General features: G+C 36.0%; 1 protein-coding gene and 3 long non-coding RNA genes across 4 annotated transcripts; all 4 read right to left on the bottom strand.

Annotated features, from left to right (window-relative positions):
- Nucleotides 1-2,955: 2,955 nt before the first annotated feature.
- Nucleotides 2,956-3,744, bottom strand: LOC135124004 (uncharacterized). The gene is made up of 3 exons (XR_010279731.1): nucleotides 3,704-3,744; nucleotides 3,397-3,648; nucleotides 2,956-3,339 (listed from the first exon to the last, which is right to left on the bottom strand). It is a non-coding gene; the product is annotated as an uncharacterized LOC135124004 (long non-coding RNA).
- A 2,500-nt stretch (nucleotides 3,745-6,244) lies between these two features.
- LOC135124003 (uncharacterized) lies at nucleotides 6,245-7,032 on the bottom strand. Its single transcript, XM_064048868.1, has 3 exons — nucleotides 6,997-7,032; nucleotides 6,690-6,941; nucleotides 6,245-6,632 (listed from the first exon to the last, which is right to left on the bottom strand). The coding sequence occupies exons 1-3, from the start codon at nucleotides 7,008-7,010 to the stop codon at nucleotides 6,377-6,379; spliced, it is 522 nt and encodes a 173-aa protein (XP_063904938.1). The 5' UTR covers nucleotides 7,011-7,032; the 3' UTR covers nucleotides 6,245-6,376.
- Nucleotides 7,033-11,071: 4,039 nt separating this feature from the next.
- Nucleotides 11,072-11,819, bottom strand: LOC135124002 (uncharacterized). Its single transcript, XR_010279730.1, has 3 exons — nucleotides 11,779-11,819; nucleotides 11,472-11,723; nucleotides 11,072-11,414 (listed from the first exon to the last, which is right to left on the bottom strand). It is a non-coding gene; the product is annotated as an uncharacterized LOC135124002 (long non-coding RNA).
- Nucleotides 11,820-14,296: 2,477 nt separating this feature from the next.
- Nucleotides 14,297-15,324, bottom strand: LOC135124001 (uncharacterized). The gene is made up of 3 exons (XR_010279729.1): nucleotides 15,057-15,324; nucleotides 14,750-15,001; nucleotides 14,297-14,692 (listed from the first exon to the last, which is right to left on the bottom strand). It is a non-coding gene; the product is annotated as an uncharacterized LOC135124001 (long non-coding RNA).
- Between the last annotated feature and the right edge of the window lie 4,490 nt (nucleotides 15,325-19,814).

Genomic DNA, 19,814 nt, shown 5'->3' with positions numbered 1-19,814 from the left:
ATAAGCGGGGTTCCATATTTAAGATGTCCATTTTCGAAATGTCGATATCTGAGAGTAAGAACCAAGTTGGTACCTTTATTAAAAATATGATGATCATCTGTCAAGTGCCATAACTGCGTAGAAGACCTATTATTTCTTGAACTCATGATAACGGAATTAGTTCTTCTATGAACGTCCATTACTTCTCTAAATAGTTTAAGCAATGTTATTGAAAATGTATAGATACTTTATGTCAGATATATTACCCTGTTGGTTCACTAACTAGGTAGAAGTATTCGTGTCGGGGTTGAATATGGAAGAGCGAGAAGGCTTTTCCGTGACTGTATATTTGCAACTGAACTTGTGATGAATCACGAGTATGTAGAGCCACAGTTTTATCATGCACGGGACGAATGGTATAAACTTTGTTTGTGTCATAATGGGTACCCATTATTCCAACAATATTTATTGCAACAATGAAGGAAAGCAAATACATCGAGAAGCTAAAATTAAAATGTTTTATAAAGAAAATTAAAAAATATATGTTTTAAAACTTACCTTTTAGGTGCCATTTTTGTTGTGTTCTTAGAAGTGTATTCGGAACAATACTGCTAGAGTATTTCTGTGGTGGGTTTATATACGAATAGATTAATCTTGATCAATGCCATTAGTGGGTTTTTAAAGATTTTGTGAGATTGGATTAAATTTATTACCCAAAGCCGAATCTGGATTGAATTTTTATCCAAACTGTAGAACAGGTTATGGACAAGGCCTTGAAAAATCTCCAGGAATTTGAAACAGTAGATGTCAGATTTGCTAATTTATTTCAGGTTCAAAAAATCTTCTTGAATTGAAAGTACATACATGGTAATAATGTGATACGGTACTAATCTCTGGTGCTCGAGAACAATTAGTTGGATCACAAAATTTTCTATCTTCTTAATAATATATATATATATATAAAACCCCGTACTTAATCATTTACAAACAAATTTTGTGTAGGTGATTCGATTATAATCCTGTCGAGTGATAATTTTATCAATGCCTACTATCTGCTACCTCTTTAACTAATCGCCTCCATAAATATTTGACCTAATAAATTAAATTTTAGAAACTTTTGACCATGAGGCCCCAATCAAGATAACACATGTTGATTAAAGACATATTGTCATTTTATGAAAACGTAAACTAGAAATATTCGTAAAAGATGAAGAATTCTTGCCTTGAACATTTTTATAGAAACATTTCTCCACTTGGAAACTGAAGTTCAAAGAAAAAGCGATTTAATGTGAGATTATGAAGCTCGTTGAAGAAAGAAGTTATTTGGAAATGAGATATGTTTTTAGTCAGCTTTTAGAGAAATTGGTTTTTGTCTGTAGGAAATGATTGAATTTGGAAAAAGAAAACAAGGTTGTAGAGTTTTTCATTAAGAAGAAGTGCCATCCTAGCGTACAAGAATCAGACAAAACAGATTCGCTATCAACAAAGAAATAAGAACCAGAAGTTTCCTCAAAATTATACAACGTTTGGAAATTGAATCAACTTATTAGAAGAATCATCGAGAAGAAACGAAGAAATATTTCAAAATAATAACCGAAGCTGACTAAAGACGTACGTTCGAAGTTTTAGAAATTTTCGTCACAAAAATCATCGTAAGAAGCCAGAAAGTATCAAGAAGTTTAAAAAAAAAAACAGGAAAACAATGTCCGATGAAACAGGCAACTACAGTATACAGATTATCAAAAATTAAGAAATGCTTCAGAATATTTTTACAAATAAAAAGAGGAGGTAGAATGTGCTTGAAGCAAAGCGAAGAAAATTTTCAAATATTTTCCTTTATGCTGTATGTAGAACATTTTGTCAAGGCTACTGCAGTCGCTCAGAACGACCCCAATATTCACAGAGAGCCCCACAAAATAAATAATTAACCTAAAAATAAAAGTATTAGTAAGATATCACCAATATCGCGAGAAAATACAATTTTAAAGACGCCATTTTAGTTAAGAAGTGAGGCATCACTTCAAAACGGGATTTATTTATACTCAGGCAGAATTAGAATTTATGACACTCATTCATTACTCATCAAGATTTCCAGTGTGCTTTTTATTTGATGCTTCAGTGGCTATCGTTTTGTCGCATAAGCGTAGAGCTAGACGCATATGTTGTAAGATTTTTGTCATTGTTCTTTGTGTGGTTGATAAAAGTTATCTAATTCAAATTTTACTTTTACGTTATGATGCCACTACTCATCGCAATTTTCAATAAACGGTCTATACGTGCTAAGAGAACTTGACCAAAGCCTCCATAAAAAATTTCAATACTTACCAATTATTTTTACTCTTACTTCCTTTTCTTTCTTATGGTTGTGACATAAAATATTCGATTCATTGTATGATGAAATTAGAGACAGTAGGTTTGTACTTAAGAGTATTATACAATAAAAAAAACAAACACTCATTAAACATCAGATTAACGTCAACCAGATTCTTTCGATCACAAGGTTTCTGATTTAGTTTTGGACGCAAGTGACAATAAAGGCATCAGGATTCAACCCTATAACAGTTCAGCAAGATATCAGCAATTCAGAATAAAACCTGCTAGTGGGATTGGATTGTTTAACATCATCAGTACCTACACAGAGTAAGTTGAAATTTTCCCAGTTCACTTAATCAAGCAGTACTACTACAGGAGGTCACTGGGTTATCTTCAGGTAGGTGAGCATGGCTGCGACAATGAAGTCAATTTTACTTTGATATGGTTTGAAAGCAGCGTCTATCAAGAATTTTTTATCAATGGTGATGGCACTAGTATGAACGGCGGTTTCTATAATTATGGTAAAATGGTCGACCAGAACACATTTTACGCAGGAAATTTTGTCTACATAGCATCTGGTGAGAATTTTGGAGAAGATCAACAATTCGAGTTTTACTAATGGATGTACCTTTATAGTGGACATAATGCATTTAAATACAGAAGTTGTATTATATTTATATTTTATATTTTAAATTCTGTATATATGTAACATTGTTTTGCTAGGTTAGAGTTAAGTTCATATACACACAACATACAAGTATACAAGGATAAGACAGAATATGACGAACACCTTAATAGGTTGATGAAGGTAAATCTTCCCATATTTTAAATTCCTGGTTTATGCTTCCGTTATTTTGAGAAACAATAAGCGGAGTTCCATATTTAAGATGTCCATTTTCAACATGTCGATATCTGAGGGTAAGAGCCAAGTGGGTATCTGCATTAACAATACGATTATCATGTGTCAAGTACCACAACTGCCTAAGAGACCCATTTCTTGAGCTCATGATAACGGATTTAGTTCTTCTATTAAAGTCCATTACTTCCCTGAATAGTTTAAGCAATGTTATTGAAAATGTGTAGATACTTTATGTCAGATATTACCCTGTTGGTTCACTAACTAGGTAGAATAACAATCCATTTTCGCGGCTGTGCTGAATATGAAAGAGCGAGTAAGCTTTTCCGTGACTGTATATTTGCAACTGAACTTGTGATGAATCACGAGTATGTAGAGCCACAGTTTTATCATGCACGGGACGAATGGTATAAACTTTGTTTGGGTCATAATGGGTGTGGGTGGCCATTATTGCAACAATATTTATTGCAACAATGAGGGAAAGCAAATACATCGAGAAGCTAAAATTAGAATGTTTTATGAAGAAAATTAAAAAATATGTATTTTGAAACTTACCTTTTAGGTGCCATTTTTGATGCGTTCTTAGAAGTGTATTCGGTACAATACTGCTGGAGTTTTTCTGTGGTGGGTTTATATACGAACAGATTAATCTTGGTCAATGCCATCAGTGGATTTATAAAGATTTTGTGACACTGGATTCATTTTATGACCCAAAGCCGAAACTGGATTACAATTTTTATCCAAATTGTAGAACAGGTTATGAGAACGCCTTGAAAAAATCTCCAGAAACTTGAAACAATGGCTGTATAAACTTCTTAAGTTATTCCATGTTCAAAAAATCTTTTTCAATTGAAGTACATGGTACTAATGTGATTCGGTACTACTTTCTGGTACTCGAAAACAATAAGTTTGATCACCAAGATCTCGATCTTCTTAATAATATCTATATAACCCCGTACTTAATCAGTTACAAACAAATTTTGTGTAGGTGATTCGATTATTATAATCCTGTCGAGTGGTAATTTTATCAATGCCTACTATTTGCTACCTTTTTAACTAATCGCCTCCATAAATATTTGACGTAATAAATTCAACGTTCGTAATTTTTCACCATGAGGTCGCAATCAAGATAACACAATGTTGATTAATGGCATATTTTTATTTTATGAAAACTCAAACTAGAAATATTTGTAAAAGATGAAGAATTCTTGCCTGTGGAACATAATTACAGAAACATTTCTCCACTTGGAAAATAAAGTTCGAAGAAAAAGCGATCTAATGTGAGATTATGAAGTTTGTCGGAGAAAGAAGTCATTTGGAAGCGAGATGTTTTTGGTAAGCTTTTAAAAAAATTGTAACAAGGTTTTAGAGTATTTCATTAGAAGAAGTGCTATCTTAGAGGACTAGAATCAGACAAAACAGATTCGCTATAAACAGAGCAATATGAACTAGAAGTTTCCTCAAAATTACACAACATTTGGAAATTGAATCAACTTATTAGAATAATCTTCCAGAAGAAATGAAGAAATATTTAAAAATAATAACTGAAGCTGACTAAAGACGTACGTTCGAAGTTCTAGAAATTTTCGCCACAAAAATCATCGAAAGAAGCCAGAAAGAATCAAGAAGTTTAAAAAAAAAACAGGAAAACAATTTTCGATGCAACAGGCAACTACAATATATTGTCTTTGCCATTTCTACTGAAACACCACCTGTTGATTTTGCTTAAAATTTAGCAATTGGTGACAGCTTTCGGTTAATTCACAACGCCTTTTAGTTAGAAAATTGTCAGAATATGAACGTTGCCAAATTTACGATCAACAAGTGGTGTTTCAATAGAAATGGCAAAGACTTTAGAGATCGTCAAAAATTAAGAAATTCTTGAGAATATTTTTGCAAAGAAAAAGATTAGGTAGAATGTGCTTGAAGCAAAGCGAAAAAAATTTTTAAATATTTTCCTTTATGCTGTTTGGAACATTTTATCAAGGCTACTGCACTCGCTCAGAACAAACCCAATATACATAGAGCCCCACAAACAAAATAATTAACCTAAAAATAAAAGTATTAGTAAGACATCACCAATATCGCGAGATAATACATTTTGAAAGACGCCATTTTAATTAAGAAGTGAGGAACCACTTCAAAACGGGATCTATTTATACTCAGATATAATCAGGATTTATGTTGACACTCATTCATAATTCATGAAGATTTCAAGTGTGATTTTTATTCGATGTTTCAATACCTATCGTTTTATTGCATATGCGTAGAGCTAAACGCATTTGTTGTGAGATTTTTATAATTGTTTTTTGTGTGGTTGATAAAAGTTATCTAATCCAAATTTTACTTTGCGTTATGATGCAATTACTCAGCCCAATTTTCATTAAACGGTCTCTACGTGCTCAGAGAAGTCGATTATAACCCCCATAAAAAAATTTCAATAACAATTATTTTTTACTCTTTATTCCTTTCTTTTCTTATCATTGTGTCATTAAATATTCAACTAAATGTATGATGATATCAGAGACAGTACTTAAAAGTTTTATATAATAAAAAAACAAACACTCTTTAAACACCAGATTAACGTCAACCAGATACTTCCGATCATAAGGATTCTGATTTAATTTTGGACGCAAGTGACAATAAAGGCATCAGGATTCAACCTTATAACACTTCTGCAAGATATCAGCAACTCAGGATAAAACCCGCTAGTGAGACTGGATTGTTTAACATCATCTGTACCTACACAGAGTTCACAGAGTAAGTTGAATTTCTCCCAGTTCACTTAATCAAGCAGTACTTTTACAGGAGGGCACTGGGTTATCTTCAGCTAGGTGAGCATGGCTACGACAATGAAGTCAATTTTACTTTGATTTGGTTTGAAAGCAGCGTCTATCAAGAATTTATTATCAATGGTGATGGCACTAGTATGAACGGTGGTTTCTATAATTACGGTATAATGGTCGACCAGAACACATTTTACGCAGGAAATGTTGTCTACATAGCATCTGGTGAGAATTTTGGAAAAGATCAACAATTCGAGTTTTACTAATGGATGTACCTTTATAGTGGACATAATGCATTTAAATACACAAGTTGTATTAAGTATATTTATATTTTATATTTTAAATTCTGTATAAATGTAACATTGTTTTGTTAAGTTAGAGTTAAGTTCATATATACACAACATACAAGTATACAAGGATAACATAGAATATGACGAACACTTTAATAGGTTGATGAAGGTAAATCTTCCCATATTTTAAATTCCTGGTTTATGCTTCCGTTATTTTGAGAAACAATAAGCGGAGTTCCATATTTAAGATGTCCATTTTCAACATGTCGATATCTGAGGGTAAGAGCCAAGTGGGTATCTGCATTAACAATACGATTATCATGTGTCAAGTACCACAACTGCCTAAGAGACCCATTTCTTGAGCTCATGATAACGGATTTTGTTCTTCTATGCACGTCCATTACTTCTCTAAATAGTTTAAGCAATGTTATTGAAAATGTGTAGACAGTTTAAGTCTGATATTACCCTGTTGGTTCACTAACTAGGTGGTACAATGATCTATCTTCGTGGCTGTGTTGAATATGGAAGAGCGAGAAGGCTTTCCCGTGGCTGTATATTTGCAACTGAACTTGTGATGGATTACGAGTATGTAAAGCCACAGTTTTATCATGCACGGGACGAATGGTATAAACTTTGTTTGGGTCATAATGGGTGTGGGTGGCCATTATTGCAACAATATTTATTGCAACAATGAGGGAAAGCAAATACATCGAGAAGCTAAAATTAGAATGTTTTATGAAGAAAATTAAAAAATATGTATTTTGAAACTTACCTTTTAGGTGCCATTTTTGTTGAGTTCTTAGAAGTGTATTCGGTACAATACTGCTGGAGTTTTTCTGTGGTGGGTTTATATACGAACAGATTAATCTTGGTCAATGCCATCAGTGGATTTATAAAGATTTTGTGACACTGGATTAATTTTATGACCCAAAGCCGAAACTGGATTACAATTTTTATCCAAATTGTAGAACAGGTTATGAGAACGCCTTGAAAAAATCTCCAGAAACTTGAAACAATGGCTGTATAAACTTCTTAAGTTATTCCATGTTCAAAAAATCTTTTTCAATTGAAGTACATGGTACTAATGTGATTCGGTACTACTTTCTGGTACTCGAAAACAATAAGTTTGATCACCAAGATCTCTATCTTCTTAATAATATCTATATAACCCCGTACTTAATCAGTTACAAACAAATTTTGTGTAGGTGATTCGATTATTATAATCCTGTCGAGTGGTAATTTTATCAATGCCTACTATTTGCTACCTTTTTAACTAATCGCCTCCATAAATATTTGACGTAATAAATTCAACGTTCCTAATTTTTCACCATGAGGTCGCAATCAAGATAACACAATGTTGATTAATGGCATATTTTTATTTTATGAAAACTCAAACTAGAAATATTTGTAAAAGATGAAGAATTCTTGCCTGTGGAACATAATTACAGAAACATTTCTCCACTTGGAAAATAAAGTTCGAAGAAAAAGCGATCTAATGTGAGATTATGAAGTTTGTTGGAGAAAGAAGTCATTTGGAAGCGAGATATGTTTTTGGTCAGCTTTTAAAAAAATTGTAACAAGGTTCTAGAGTATTTCAGTAGAAGAAGTGCTATCTTAGAGGACTAGAATCAGACAAAACAGATTCGCTATAAACACAGCAATATGAACTAGAAGTTTCCTCAAAATTACACAACATTTGGAAATTGAATCAACTTATTAGAATAATCTTCGAGAAGAAATGAAGAAATATTTAAAAATAATAACTGAAGCTGACTAAAGACGTACGTTCGAAGTTCTAGAAATTTTCGCCACAAAAATCATCGAAAGAAGCCAGAAAGAATCAAGAAGTTTAAAAAAAAAAACAGGAAAACAATTTTCGATGCAACAGGCAACTACAATATATTGTCTTTGGCATTTCTATTGAAACACCACCTGTTGATTTTGCTTAAAATTTAGCAATTGGTGACAGCTTTCGGTTAATTCCAGAGATTTCTTAGTAACCTAGATACGGCTATGGGCAGCAAAGTGTGGAACAACATGTATGAAAATAGTGTCGACATACTTTCAGTTCTCTGTCTTTCTCTTACTCGTTGTAATGTGCACTACATACTAGTGTTATCTTCGTCTAATTCTAGCGACTGATAACATTGGTTGATAATTTGACGCACTGATTTAAAATATTATAAAAGAGAATCATAACTCGAGTTTTTTAACAAGTGGCAAACGAAAAGTTTCTAAGCAATCTCCAAAATGATTTGTAATGTTAAGATTAAAATATTACACGGACAAGATCGTTGGAATAAATTTGACTGTCGACTTCCCTTTTTTCGTACTTTTTCTTTATCATTCACACCGGCGAGACTCTTGAAAAATGACATAATACAATTTTCTTATAGTCAAAAGTTTTTGTTGCCACGAACGTTTCTAACATAAATAGAAAATCGTATTGTATTTATTTGCATGCACAATGTTGAGAGCTTAAAACGAAAAAGAAAAAAGACGTACAGCTGTGGTATAGATTTATTAACATTATTATTAAATATTGGTGATTTAATGTAATCTTAGTTACTCATTATTAAATAAAATGTATTTTACTAATTTACTTCTTATTTTCGCCTGTTTTGAAGCAAAATTTACCAGTTTTGCTTCGTGTTGCAAGCGGACTTTTAAATTAATAATTTTAAATTAGCGCTATTGCCTTCATCAATTGTATTTTGTGATTTTCTAGTAATCCCTGAGAAATGCACTGATTGTTCATGTCGGGATTATTAAAAATCTTTGTAATATTTTTGCGAAACAAAAGAATTATTAGATCTTTCTTTGCATACAACACACACTCTGTAACCCACTTTTAGAAATTCTATGCAATTTAAACTTATAACCGTGATATAAATCTTATAACCTAAGAAATCTCTTAGAACAAACCAACAAACACACAAACACCGGAGATTGTATGAATTAAGAACCGACTTGCGCTAGCAGAATTTAAGGGTTTACTGCGCAAAATCGTAAATTGCTAGGTTTAAACAAAGACCTACAAAATCATACTCCTGCGTTCCCATGCTGTAAAAGAAGATGGAAAGCAAAACGCATAGTGTACATGTTGGCCAAGAACGTATGTTCGCTTTTGCATAGGATTACCGTATCTAAAGCTTATTTGAAAGCAGAAGTACACACCAATAAAAGAGCGCAGATACCAGTATTTGAAACACTATTCAGTGCGCATGAACACTACTTTCACAGAATCAGCGGCGTCGAGAACGAACTTTCTTTACTCTTTGGACCTGTTTTGTACGTTCTTATACTAACGCACGCAACGTGCAAACCCCAATAACAAAACTAATGGTCCGCTACTGACTCGTCCATACTCTTCGCCCATTTTCGCGCTTCGCGCATTCATCCCTCCCACTCGATGTACTTCTGATTTCAAATAAGCTCTAGGTTACTAAGAAATCTCTGGTTAATTCACAACGCCTTTTAGTTAGAAAATTGTCAGAATATGAACGTTGCCAAATTTACGATCAACAAGTGGTGTTTCAATAGAAATGGCAAAGACTTTAGAGATCGTCAAAAATTAAGAAATTCTTGAGAATATTTTTGCAAAGAAAAAGAGGAGGTAGAATGTGCTTGAAGCAAAGAGAAGAAAATTTTCAAATATTTTCCTTTATGCTGTATGGAACATTTTATCAAGGCTACTGCACTCGCTCAGAACAAACCCAATATTCACAGAGAGCCCCACAAACAAAATAATTAACCTAAAAATAAAAGTATTAGTAAGACATCACCAATATCGCGAGATAATACATTTTGAAAGACGCCATTTTAATTAAGAAGTGAGGAACCACTTCAAAACGGGATCTATTTATACTCAGATATAATCAGGATTTATGTTGACACTCATTCATAATTCATGAAGATTTCAAGTGTGCTTTTTATTCGATGTTTCAATACCTATCGTTTTATTGCATATGCGTAGAGCTAAACGCATTTGTTGTGAGATTTTTATAATTGTTTTTTGTGTGGTTGATAAAAATTATCTAATCCAAATTTTACTTTGCGTTGTGATGCAATTACTCAGCCCAATTTTCATTAAACGGTCTTTACGTGCTAAGAGAAGTCGATTATAACCCCCATAAAAAAAATTCAATACCAATTATTTTTTACTCTTTCTTCCTTTCTTTTCTTATCATTGTGTCATTAAATATTCAACTAAATGTATGATGATATCAGAGACAGTACTTAAGAGTCTTATATAATAAAAAAACAAACACTCTTAAAACACCAGATTAACGTCAACCAGATACTTCCGATCATAAGGATTCTGATTTAATTTTGGACGCAAGTGACAATAAAGGCATCAGGATTCAACCTTATAACAGTTCTGAAAGATATTAGCAACTCAGGATTAAACCCGCTAGTGGGACTGGATTGTTTAACATCATCTGTACGTACACAGAGTTCACAGAGTAAGTTGAATTTCTCCCAGTTCACTTAATCAAGCAGTACTTTTACAGGAGGGCACTGGGTTATCTTCACCTAGGTGAGCATGGCTACGACAATGAAGTCAATTTTACTTTGATTTGGTTTGAAAGCAGCGTCTATCAAGAATTTTTTGTCAATGGTGATGGCACTAGTATGAACGGTGGTTTCTATAATTACGATATAATGGTCGACCAGAACCCATTCTACGCTGGAAATGTTGTCTACATAGCATCTGGTGAGAATTTTGGAAAAGATTAACAATTCGAGTTTTACTAATGGATGTACCTTTATAGTGGACATAATGCATTTAAATACAGAAGTTGTATTAAGTATATTTATATTTTATATTTTAAATTCTGTATAAATGTAACATTGTTTTGTTAGGTTAGAGTTAAGTTCATATATACACAACATACAAGTATACAAGGATAACATAGAATATGACGAACACTTTAATAGGTTGATGAAGGTAAATCTTCCCATATTTTAAATTCCTGGTTTATGCTTCCGTTATTTTGAGAAACAATAAGCGGAGTTCCATATTTAAGATGTCCATTTTCAACATGTCGATATCTGAGGGTAAGAGCCAAGTGGGTATCTGCATTAACAATACGATTATCATGTGTCAAGTACCACAACTGCCTAAGAGACCCATTTCTTGAGCTCATGATAACGGATTTAGTTCTTCTATTAAAGTCCATTACTTCCCTGAATAGTTTAAGCAATGTTATTGAAAATGTGTAGATACTTTATGTCAGATATTACCCTGTTGGTTCACTAACTAGGTAGAATGACAATCCATTTTCGCGGCTGTGCTGAATATGAAAGAGCGAGTAAGCTTTTCCGTGACTGTATATTTGCAACTGAACTTGTGATGAATCACGAGTATGTAGAGCCACAGTTTTATCATGCACGGGACGAATCGTATAAACTTTGTTTGGGTCATAATGGGTATGGGTGGCCATTATTGCAACAATATTTATTGCAACAATGAGGGAAAGCAAATACATCGAGAAGCTAAAATTAGAATGTTTTATGAAGAAAATTAAAAAATATGTATTTTGAAACTTACCTTTTAGGTGCCATTTTTGATGCGTTCTTAGAAGTGTATTCGGTACAATACTGCTGGAGTTTTTCTGTGGTGGGTTTATATACGAACAGATTAATCTTGGTCAATGCCATCAGTGGATTTATAAAGATTTTGTGACACTGGATTCATTTTATGACCCAAAGCCGAAACTGGATTACAATTTTTATCCAAATTGTAGAACAGGTTATGAGAACGCCTTGAAAAAATCTCCAGAAACTTGAAACAATGGCTGTATAAACTTCTTAAGTTATTCCATGTTCAAAAAATCTTTTTCAATTGAAGTACATGGTACTAATGTGATTCGGTACTACTTTCTGGTACTCGAAAACAAAAGTTTGATCACCAAGATCTCGATCTTCTTAATAATATCTATATAACCCCGTACTTAATCAGTTACAAACAAATTTTGTGTAGGTGATTCGATTATTATAATCCTGTCGAGTGGTAATTTTATCAATGCCTACTATTTGCTACCTTTTTAACTAATCGCCTCCATAAATATTTGACGTAATAAATTCAACGTTCGTAATTTTTCACCATGAGGTCGCAATCAAGATAACACAATGTTGATTAATGGCATATTTTTATTTTATGAAAACTCAAACTAGAAATATTTGTAAAAGATGAAGAATTCTTGCCTGTGGAACATAATTACAGAAACATTTCTCCACTTGGAAAATAAAGTTCGAAGAAAAAGCGATCTAATGTGAGATTATGAAGTTTGTCGGAGAAAGAAGTCATTTGGAAGCGAGATGTTTTTGGTAAGCTTTTAAAAAAATTGTAACAAGGTTTTAGAGTATTTCATTAGAAGAAGTGCTATCTTAGAGGACTAGAATCAGACAAAACAGATTCGCTATAAACAGAGCAATATGAACTAGAAGTTTCCTCAAAATTACACAACATTTGGAAATTGAATCAACTTATTAGAATAATCTTCCAGAAGAAATGAAGAAATATTTAAAAATAATAACTGAAGCTGACTAAAGACGTACGTTCGAAGTTCTAGAAATTTTCGCCACAAAAATCATCGAAAGAAGCCAGAAAGAATCAAGAAGTTTAAAAAAAAAACAGGAAAACAATTTTCGATGCAACAGGCAACTACAATATATTGTCTTTGCCATTTCTACTGAAACACCACCTGTTGATTTTGCTTAAAATTTAGCAATTGGTGACAGCTTTCGGTTAATTCACAACGCCTTTTAGTTAGAAAATTGTCAGAATATGAACGTTGCCAAATTTACGATCAACAAGTGGTGTTTCAATAGAAATGGCAAAGACTTTAGAGATCGTCAAAAATTAAGAAATTCTTGAGAATATTTTTGCAAAGAAAAAGATTAGGTAGAATGTGCTTGAAGCAAAGCGAAGAAAATTTTTAAATATTTTCCTTTATGCTGTTTGGAACATTTTATCAAGGCTACTGCACTCGCTCAGAACAAACCCAATATACATAGAGCCTCACAAACAAAATAATTAACCTAAAAATAAAAGTATTAGTAAGACATCACCAATATCGCGAGATAATACATTTTGAAAGACGCCATTTTAATTAAGAAGTGAGGAACCACTTCAAAACGGGATCTATTTATACTCAGATATAATCAGGATTTATGTTGACACTCATTCATAATTCCTGAAGATTTCAAGTGTGTTTTTTATTCGATGTTTCAATACCTATCGTTTTATTGCATATGCGTAGAGCTAAACGCATTTGTTGTGAGATTTTTATAATTGTTTTTTGTGTGGTTGGTAAAAGTTATCTAATCCAAATTTTACTTTGCGTTATGATGCAATTACTCAGCCCAGTTTTCATTAAACGGTCTCTACGTGCTAAGAGAAGTCGATTATAACCCCCATAAAAAAAATTCAATACCAATTATTTTTTACTCTTTCTTCCTTTCTTTTCTTATCATTGTGTCATTAAATATTCAACTAAATGTATGATGATATCAGAGACAGTACTTAAGAGTCTTATATAATAAAAAAACAAACACTCTTTAAACACCAGATTAACGTCAACCAGATACTTCCGATCATAAGGATTCTGATTTAATTTTAGACGCAAATGACAATAAAGGCATCAGGATTCAATCTTATAACAATTCTGCAAGATATCAGCAACTCAGGATAAAACCCGCTAGTGGGACTGGATTGTTTAACATCATCTGTACCTACACAGAGTTCACAGAGTAAGTTGAATTTCTCCCAGTTCACTTAATCAAGCGGTACTTTTACAGGAGGGCACTGGGTTATCTTCAGCTAGGTGAGCATGACTACGACAATGAAGTCAATTTTACTTTGATTTGGTTTGAAAGCAGCGTCTATGGTGATGGCACTAGTATGAACGGTGGTTTCTATAATTACGATATAATGGTCAACCAGAACCCATTCTACGCAGGAAATGTTGTCTACATAGCATCTGGTGAGAATTTTGGAAAAGATCAACAATTCGAGTTTTACTAATGGATGTACCTTTATAGTGGACATAATGCATTTAAATACAGAAGTTGTATTAAGTATATTTAGGTATATTTTATATTTTAAATTCTGTATAAATGTAACATTGTTTTGTTAGGTTAGAGTTAAGTTCATATATACACAACATACAAGTATACAAGGATAACATAGAATATGACGAACACTTTAATAGGTTGATGAAGGTAAATCTTCCCATATTTTAAATTCCTGGTTTATGCTTCCGTTATTTTGAGAAACAATAAGCGGAGTTCCATATTTAAGATGTCCATTTTCAACATGTCGATATCTGAGGGTAAGAGCCAAGTGGGTATCTGCATTAACAATACGATTATCATGTGTCAAGTACCACAACTGCCTAAGAGACCCATTTCTTGAGCTCATGATAACGGATTTAGTTCTTCTATTAAAGTCCATTACTTCCCTGAATAGTTTAAGCAATGTTATTGAAAATGTGTAGATACTTTATGTCAGATATTACCCTGTTGGTTCACTAACTAGGTAGAATGACAATCCATTTTCGCGGCTGTGCTGAATATGAAAGAGCGAGTAAGCTTTTCCGTGACTGTATATTTGCAACTGAACTTGTGATGAATCACGAGTATGTAGAGCCACAGTTTTATCATGCAGGGGACGAATGGTATAAACTTTGTTTGGGTCATAATGGGTGTGGGTGGCCATTATTGCAACAATATTTATTGCAACAATGAGGGAAAGCAAATACATCGAGAAGCTAAAATTAGAACGTTTTATAAAGAAAATTAAAAAATGTCTGTTTTTAAACTTACCTTTTAGGTGCCATTTTTGTTGAGTTCTTAGAAGTGTATTCGGTACAATACTGCTAGAATCTTTCTGTGGTGGGTTTATATACGAACAGATTAATCTTGGTCAATGCCATCAGTGGATTTTTAAAGATTTTGTGACACTGGATTAATTTTATGACCCAAAGCCGAAACTGGATTACAATTTTTATCCAAATTTTAGAACAGGTTATGAGAACGCCTTGAAAAATCTCCAGGAACTAGAAACAAGGGGTGTATAGATTTGATAAGTTATTCCATGTTCAAAAAATCTTTTTCAATTGAAAGTACATGGCACTAATGTGATTCGGTACTGTTGCTCGAAAACAATAAGTTTGATCACAAAGATCTCTATCTTCTTAATAATATCTATTTAACCCCGTTCTTAATCATTTACAAACAATTTTTGTGTAGGTGATTTGATTATAATCCTGTCGAGTGATAATTTTATCAATGCCACTATTATTTACTACCTTTTTAACTAATCTCCTGCATAAATATTTGACCTAATAAATTCAATTTTCAAAATCAACACAATCAAGATAACACAGTATTGATTAACTAGAAATAATATTTGTAAAAGATGAAAAATAAAAATTCTTGCCTGTGGAACACAGTTACCCAAGCAGCAGACTGTCGTCTAATTCACGTCAGTTTTTGATCATAAGTCGTCGGCGACGTCATTCGCCCAAAAAATCACGTGATAATGACGAGATTTTTATGACTTACTTCTGACGTCAATTAATGACGTCAAAAGGCCGTCCTTTCTTGGTCATTTTTTTATAGATTATATAGTCAATTAGATGTGGATCGTCGTATTGTTTAAAAAGTGGCCTCCATAATGCTTAATTATCTTTAAGAGCAAAAAAAAACAACGGCTTTATTAGAAATACACCAAAGACAAGTTTTTTCATCTAATAATTTCTAATAAAATAATTATTATTTATTTCTGAAAACTTGTTTATACTCTGGAAGTGTTATTTTGTAAGTACCTGCTTGGCAAATTATAAATAGAACATCCGGTGTTGAGCGTATAATAGTGAAAAGACCCCACAACACAAACAAAGTTGTGGCGTTGCTGTGATGTTAATGTAGGCAACACAACGCACACGTACTACTTCCTCTCGCCTACGAGTAGGCAACTCAATATGCTCACCGAACACCACTCGTGATTGGTTAGCCTGGCGCCGACGCAGAGACCAACTGGGGACACAAGGAGGCGCGAGTACGGCAAGTACTCTCTTCTGCCGCCGACATCGAAACGAAGAAGATGGGTACCGTCTCCTGTTCCACGTGTAAGATATCCGTTTGTAAATAAACTATAGAGAAACCCTACCTGGTGTTAGTCATTTCCACATTGGTGACCCCGGAAAGAAAATAGGAAGAGCTAGCACCATGGAAGAAATGCAAAAGAAACTGCAGGAACAACAAGAAATAATTTGCCAGTTCCAGACACAACTGGCTACCATCTCCAACAAACAAGCCCTTGATGAGGTAAGAAGTGGTTCAAATCTGAAGCTACCGACATTCTGGCAGCGAGACCCGGTGCTTTGGTTTGCACAAGTCGAAGCCCAATTTAATTGCGCGAGAATCAGGTCCGACCAGACCAAGTACTGGACCGTGGTAACCGCCTTAGACTGCGCGACGCTCCAGCCGGTTGCCGATTTGGTCGCCAACCCCCCAACAGAAGAGACAAAGTACGAAAGCATAAAATCCAGATTGATCGCCGCCTATGCAGACACCCCCGAAAAACGACTACGGAAGCTCATGTACGAAATAGAGTTAGAGGACAAGCAGCCGTCACAACTACTAAGAGAAATGGAAGCCCTAGCGGGTAAGGGGATCAGCGGTGACGTCCTCAAGACTCTGTGGTTGCAGCGTTTACCCCCACAACTACAGATGATCCTCGCCGCAAATGATAAAGAAACGCTGGACAAAATGGCGACCATAGCGGACAAATTGACCGAAATCCACCATACCAGCGCCATCACAGCAAATATTGGTGCCCTAAATCGCGGTACCTCCGCGCACGCCTCTCAAACCGTTACATCGGCGCAAGAAGATGGAATGGCTGCCGCCATTACGGCACTGCAGAAGCAGTTCGTAACTTTATCGACCACAGTAAACCAACTCGCAGACGACAGAAGGCGCCATGGGCAAGGCGAAAACTGGAATCGCGCCAAATTTAGGTCAAGGTCGAATCCGCAGGACGATAATATCTGCTATTATCACAATCGGTTCGGAGCAAACGCCAGAAGATGCGCCAAACCCTGTGACTACAAAAGGCCGTTAAACTAGAGGCGCCGTCGACGATTGAGGTGGTCCACGACGCAGCGCAAACACAACGCCTCTTCATCACCGACCCAAAATCAGGTACCCGATATTTAATCGACACGGGGGCAGAAGTTTCCGTGTTACCCAAGAGATTGTTCTCAGGCAGACAACATCTCAGCCCAGCTGAGACAACGCTCTTCGCGGCCAACGACAGCGCGATCAGAACATACGGCCAAAAGCTAATGTTCCTTGATCTCAAGCTGAAACGTCCGTTCAAGTGGGTATTTATAGTGGCAGACGTAGGCAAACCCATCATCGGAGCAGACTTCCTGAGGCATCACAACCTCCTACCTGATCTCCGCAACCGACGCCTCGTAGACGCAGCCACCCTCTTATCAACTCGCGGAACCCTGGCTATATGCAAGTCGCCTCAGATCACGACAGTGGCCAAGACGACGCCATATCACGCACTGCTAGCGGATTTCGCAGAAATTACACGCCCACCGCCACCTGGAACGAAGCACAGGGGCAACGTGTTCCACCACATCATCACCAGAGGTCCCCCGGTCGCAGAAGCTCCTCGCAGGCTTGCACCCGAGAAGTTGAGAGTGGCGAAAGCCGAATTCCAATATATGATGGAACAGGGCTGGTGCCGACCATCCAAGAGCCCTTGGGCTAGTCCGCTTCACCTTGTCCCAAAGAAACTCCCTGGTGAATCGCGTCCATGTGGCGACTATAGGCGCCTAAACAACGTGACAGTGCCTGACAGCTACCCCATCCCTCATATACAGGACTTCACCTACAGACTCGAAGGTAAAAGTGTGTTCTCCACCATAGACCTAGTGCGCGCATACCATCAAATTCCCGTGGCTGAAGAAGACGTTCCTAAAACAGCCGTGTGCACTCCGTTCGGGCTCTTCGAGTTTACAGTTATGACGTTCGGACTACGTAATGCCGCACAGACTTTCCAAAGACACCTGAACTCTCTAATAAGTGACCTTGATTTCTGCTACGTGTATATAGACGACATCTTAGTGTTCTCCCGAGATGAAGCAGAGCACGTCGAACATCTAAAAATGTTATTTTCTAGGTTACGGGAGCATCACATAGTGATTAACCCGACCAAGTGCGTGTTTGGTGAAGCCGAAGTGAAATATTTAGGACATACGATTTCCGGGAGTGGAACCAAACCACTTGAGACGTCGGTCAGTGCAATCCGCGAATTCCCCAAACCAAAGACAGTTCAAGATCTGCGACGGTTCCTTGGCATGATCAACTTCTACCGACGTTTCATTCCCCACGCAGCCCAGACCCAAACACCACTTCACCAATATCTGAACAACGCGCGGAAGAATGACAAAACAATAGTCGAGTGGACAGAAGAAGCTGAAGCCGCTTTTGAAACGTGCAAGACAGAGTTAGCCAACGCCGCGCTTCTGGCACATCCCGCCGAAAATCTGCCGCTCAGAATTATCACCGATGCTTCTGATTACGCAATCGGGGGCGTACTAGAGCAGCACTCCAATGGGACCTGGCAACCTTTAGGTTTCTTCTCCAGAAAACTTAGCAAGGAGCAGCGCAACTACAGCGCATACGATCGTGAGCTGCTTGCAGTTTACGAAACCATAAAATTCTTCAGGCACATGGTGGAAGGCAGAGACTTTTGCATACTCACCGACCACAAACCCCTCATCTACGCGTTTCAGCAGAAAGCAGGCAAAGCATCCCCAAGACAAGTCAGGCAGCTAGATTTCATCGGCCAGTTTTCCACCAACATTATCCACATTTCAGGAGAACAAAACACAGTTGCAGACACACTTTCAAGGGTCAATGAAATCACAACTCCTACGTTCATTGACACCGACGACTTAGCCAAGGAACAAGAAAAAGACGCCGAACTAAAAGCACTTTTAAACTCTGATACAACAAGCCTGCGGTTAGAAAAACTCACCCCACAGGCCGGCCAGAAAGCTATCTGGTGTGACACGTCAACGGGGGTGGTTAGACCATACGTTCCACAAGATTCGAGAAAAGTAATTTTTGAAGGATTTCACAACCTCTCACACCCCAGCGGCCGAGCGACCAGTAAGCTCATCAAGAAGCGATTTGTGTGGCCATTTATGGAGAGTCACATTATGAAGTGGGCACGAAGCTGCATCCCTTGCCAGCGATCCAAAGTTGGCCGACACACCAAAGCCCCATTACAGCATTTCGATGACGTCACAGAACGGTTCCAACATGTGCACATCGATATAGTAGGTCCGCTACCTCCCTCTCAAAGCTACAGGTATTGCCTCACTATGTCTGACCGTTTCACCAGGTGGCCAGAGATCGCACCCATGACCGACATGACCGCAGAGACAGTCGCCAAGACATTCTACGAAACATGGATTTCAAGATTCGGTTGCCCAAGACAAATTACAACCGACCAAGGGCGACAATTTGAAGCATCCACCATGAATGCCTTGGCGA

The sequence above is a fragment of the Zophobas morio genome, unplaced genomic scaffold (assembly GCF_036711695.1).
Source record: "Zophobas morio isolate AGI-343-1 ecotype UQ-CSIRO unplaced genomic scaffold, CSIRO_AGI_Zmor_V1 ptg000007l, whole genome shotgun sequence".
NCBI classification, from domain to species: Eukaryota; Metazoa; Arthropoda; class Insecta; order Coleoptera; family Tenebrionidae; genus Zophobas; species Zophobas morio.
The sequence above is the reverse complement of the archived record's forward strand: the minus strand, read 5'-3'. Positions and strand labels throughout refer to the sequence as shown.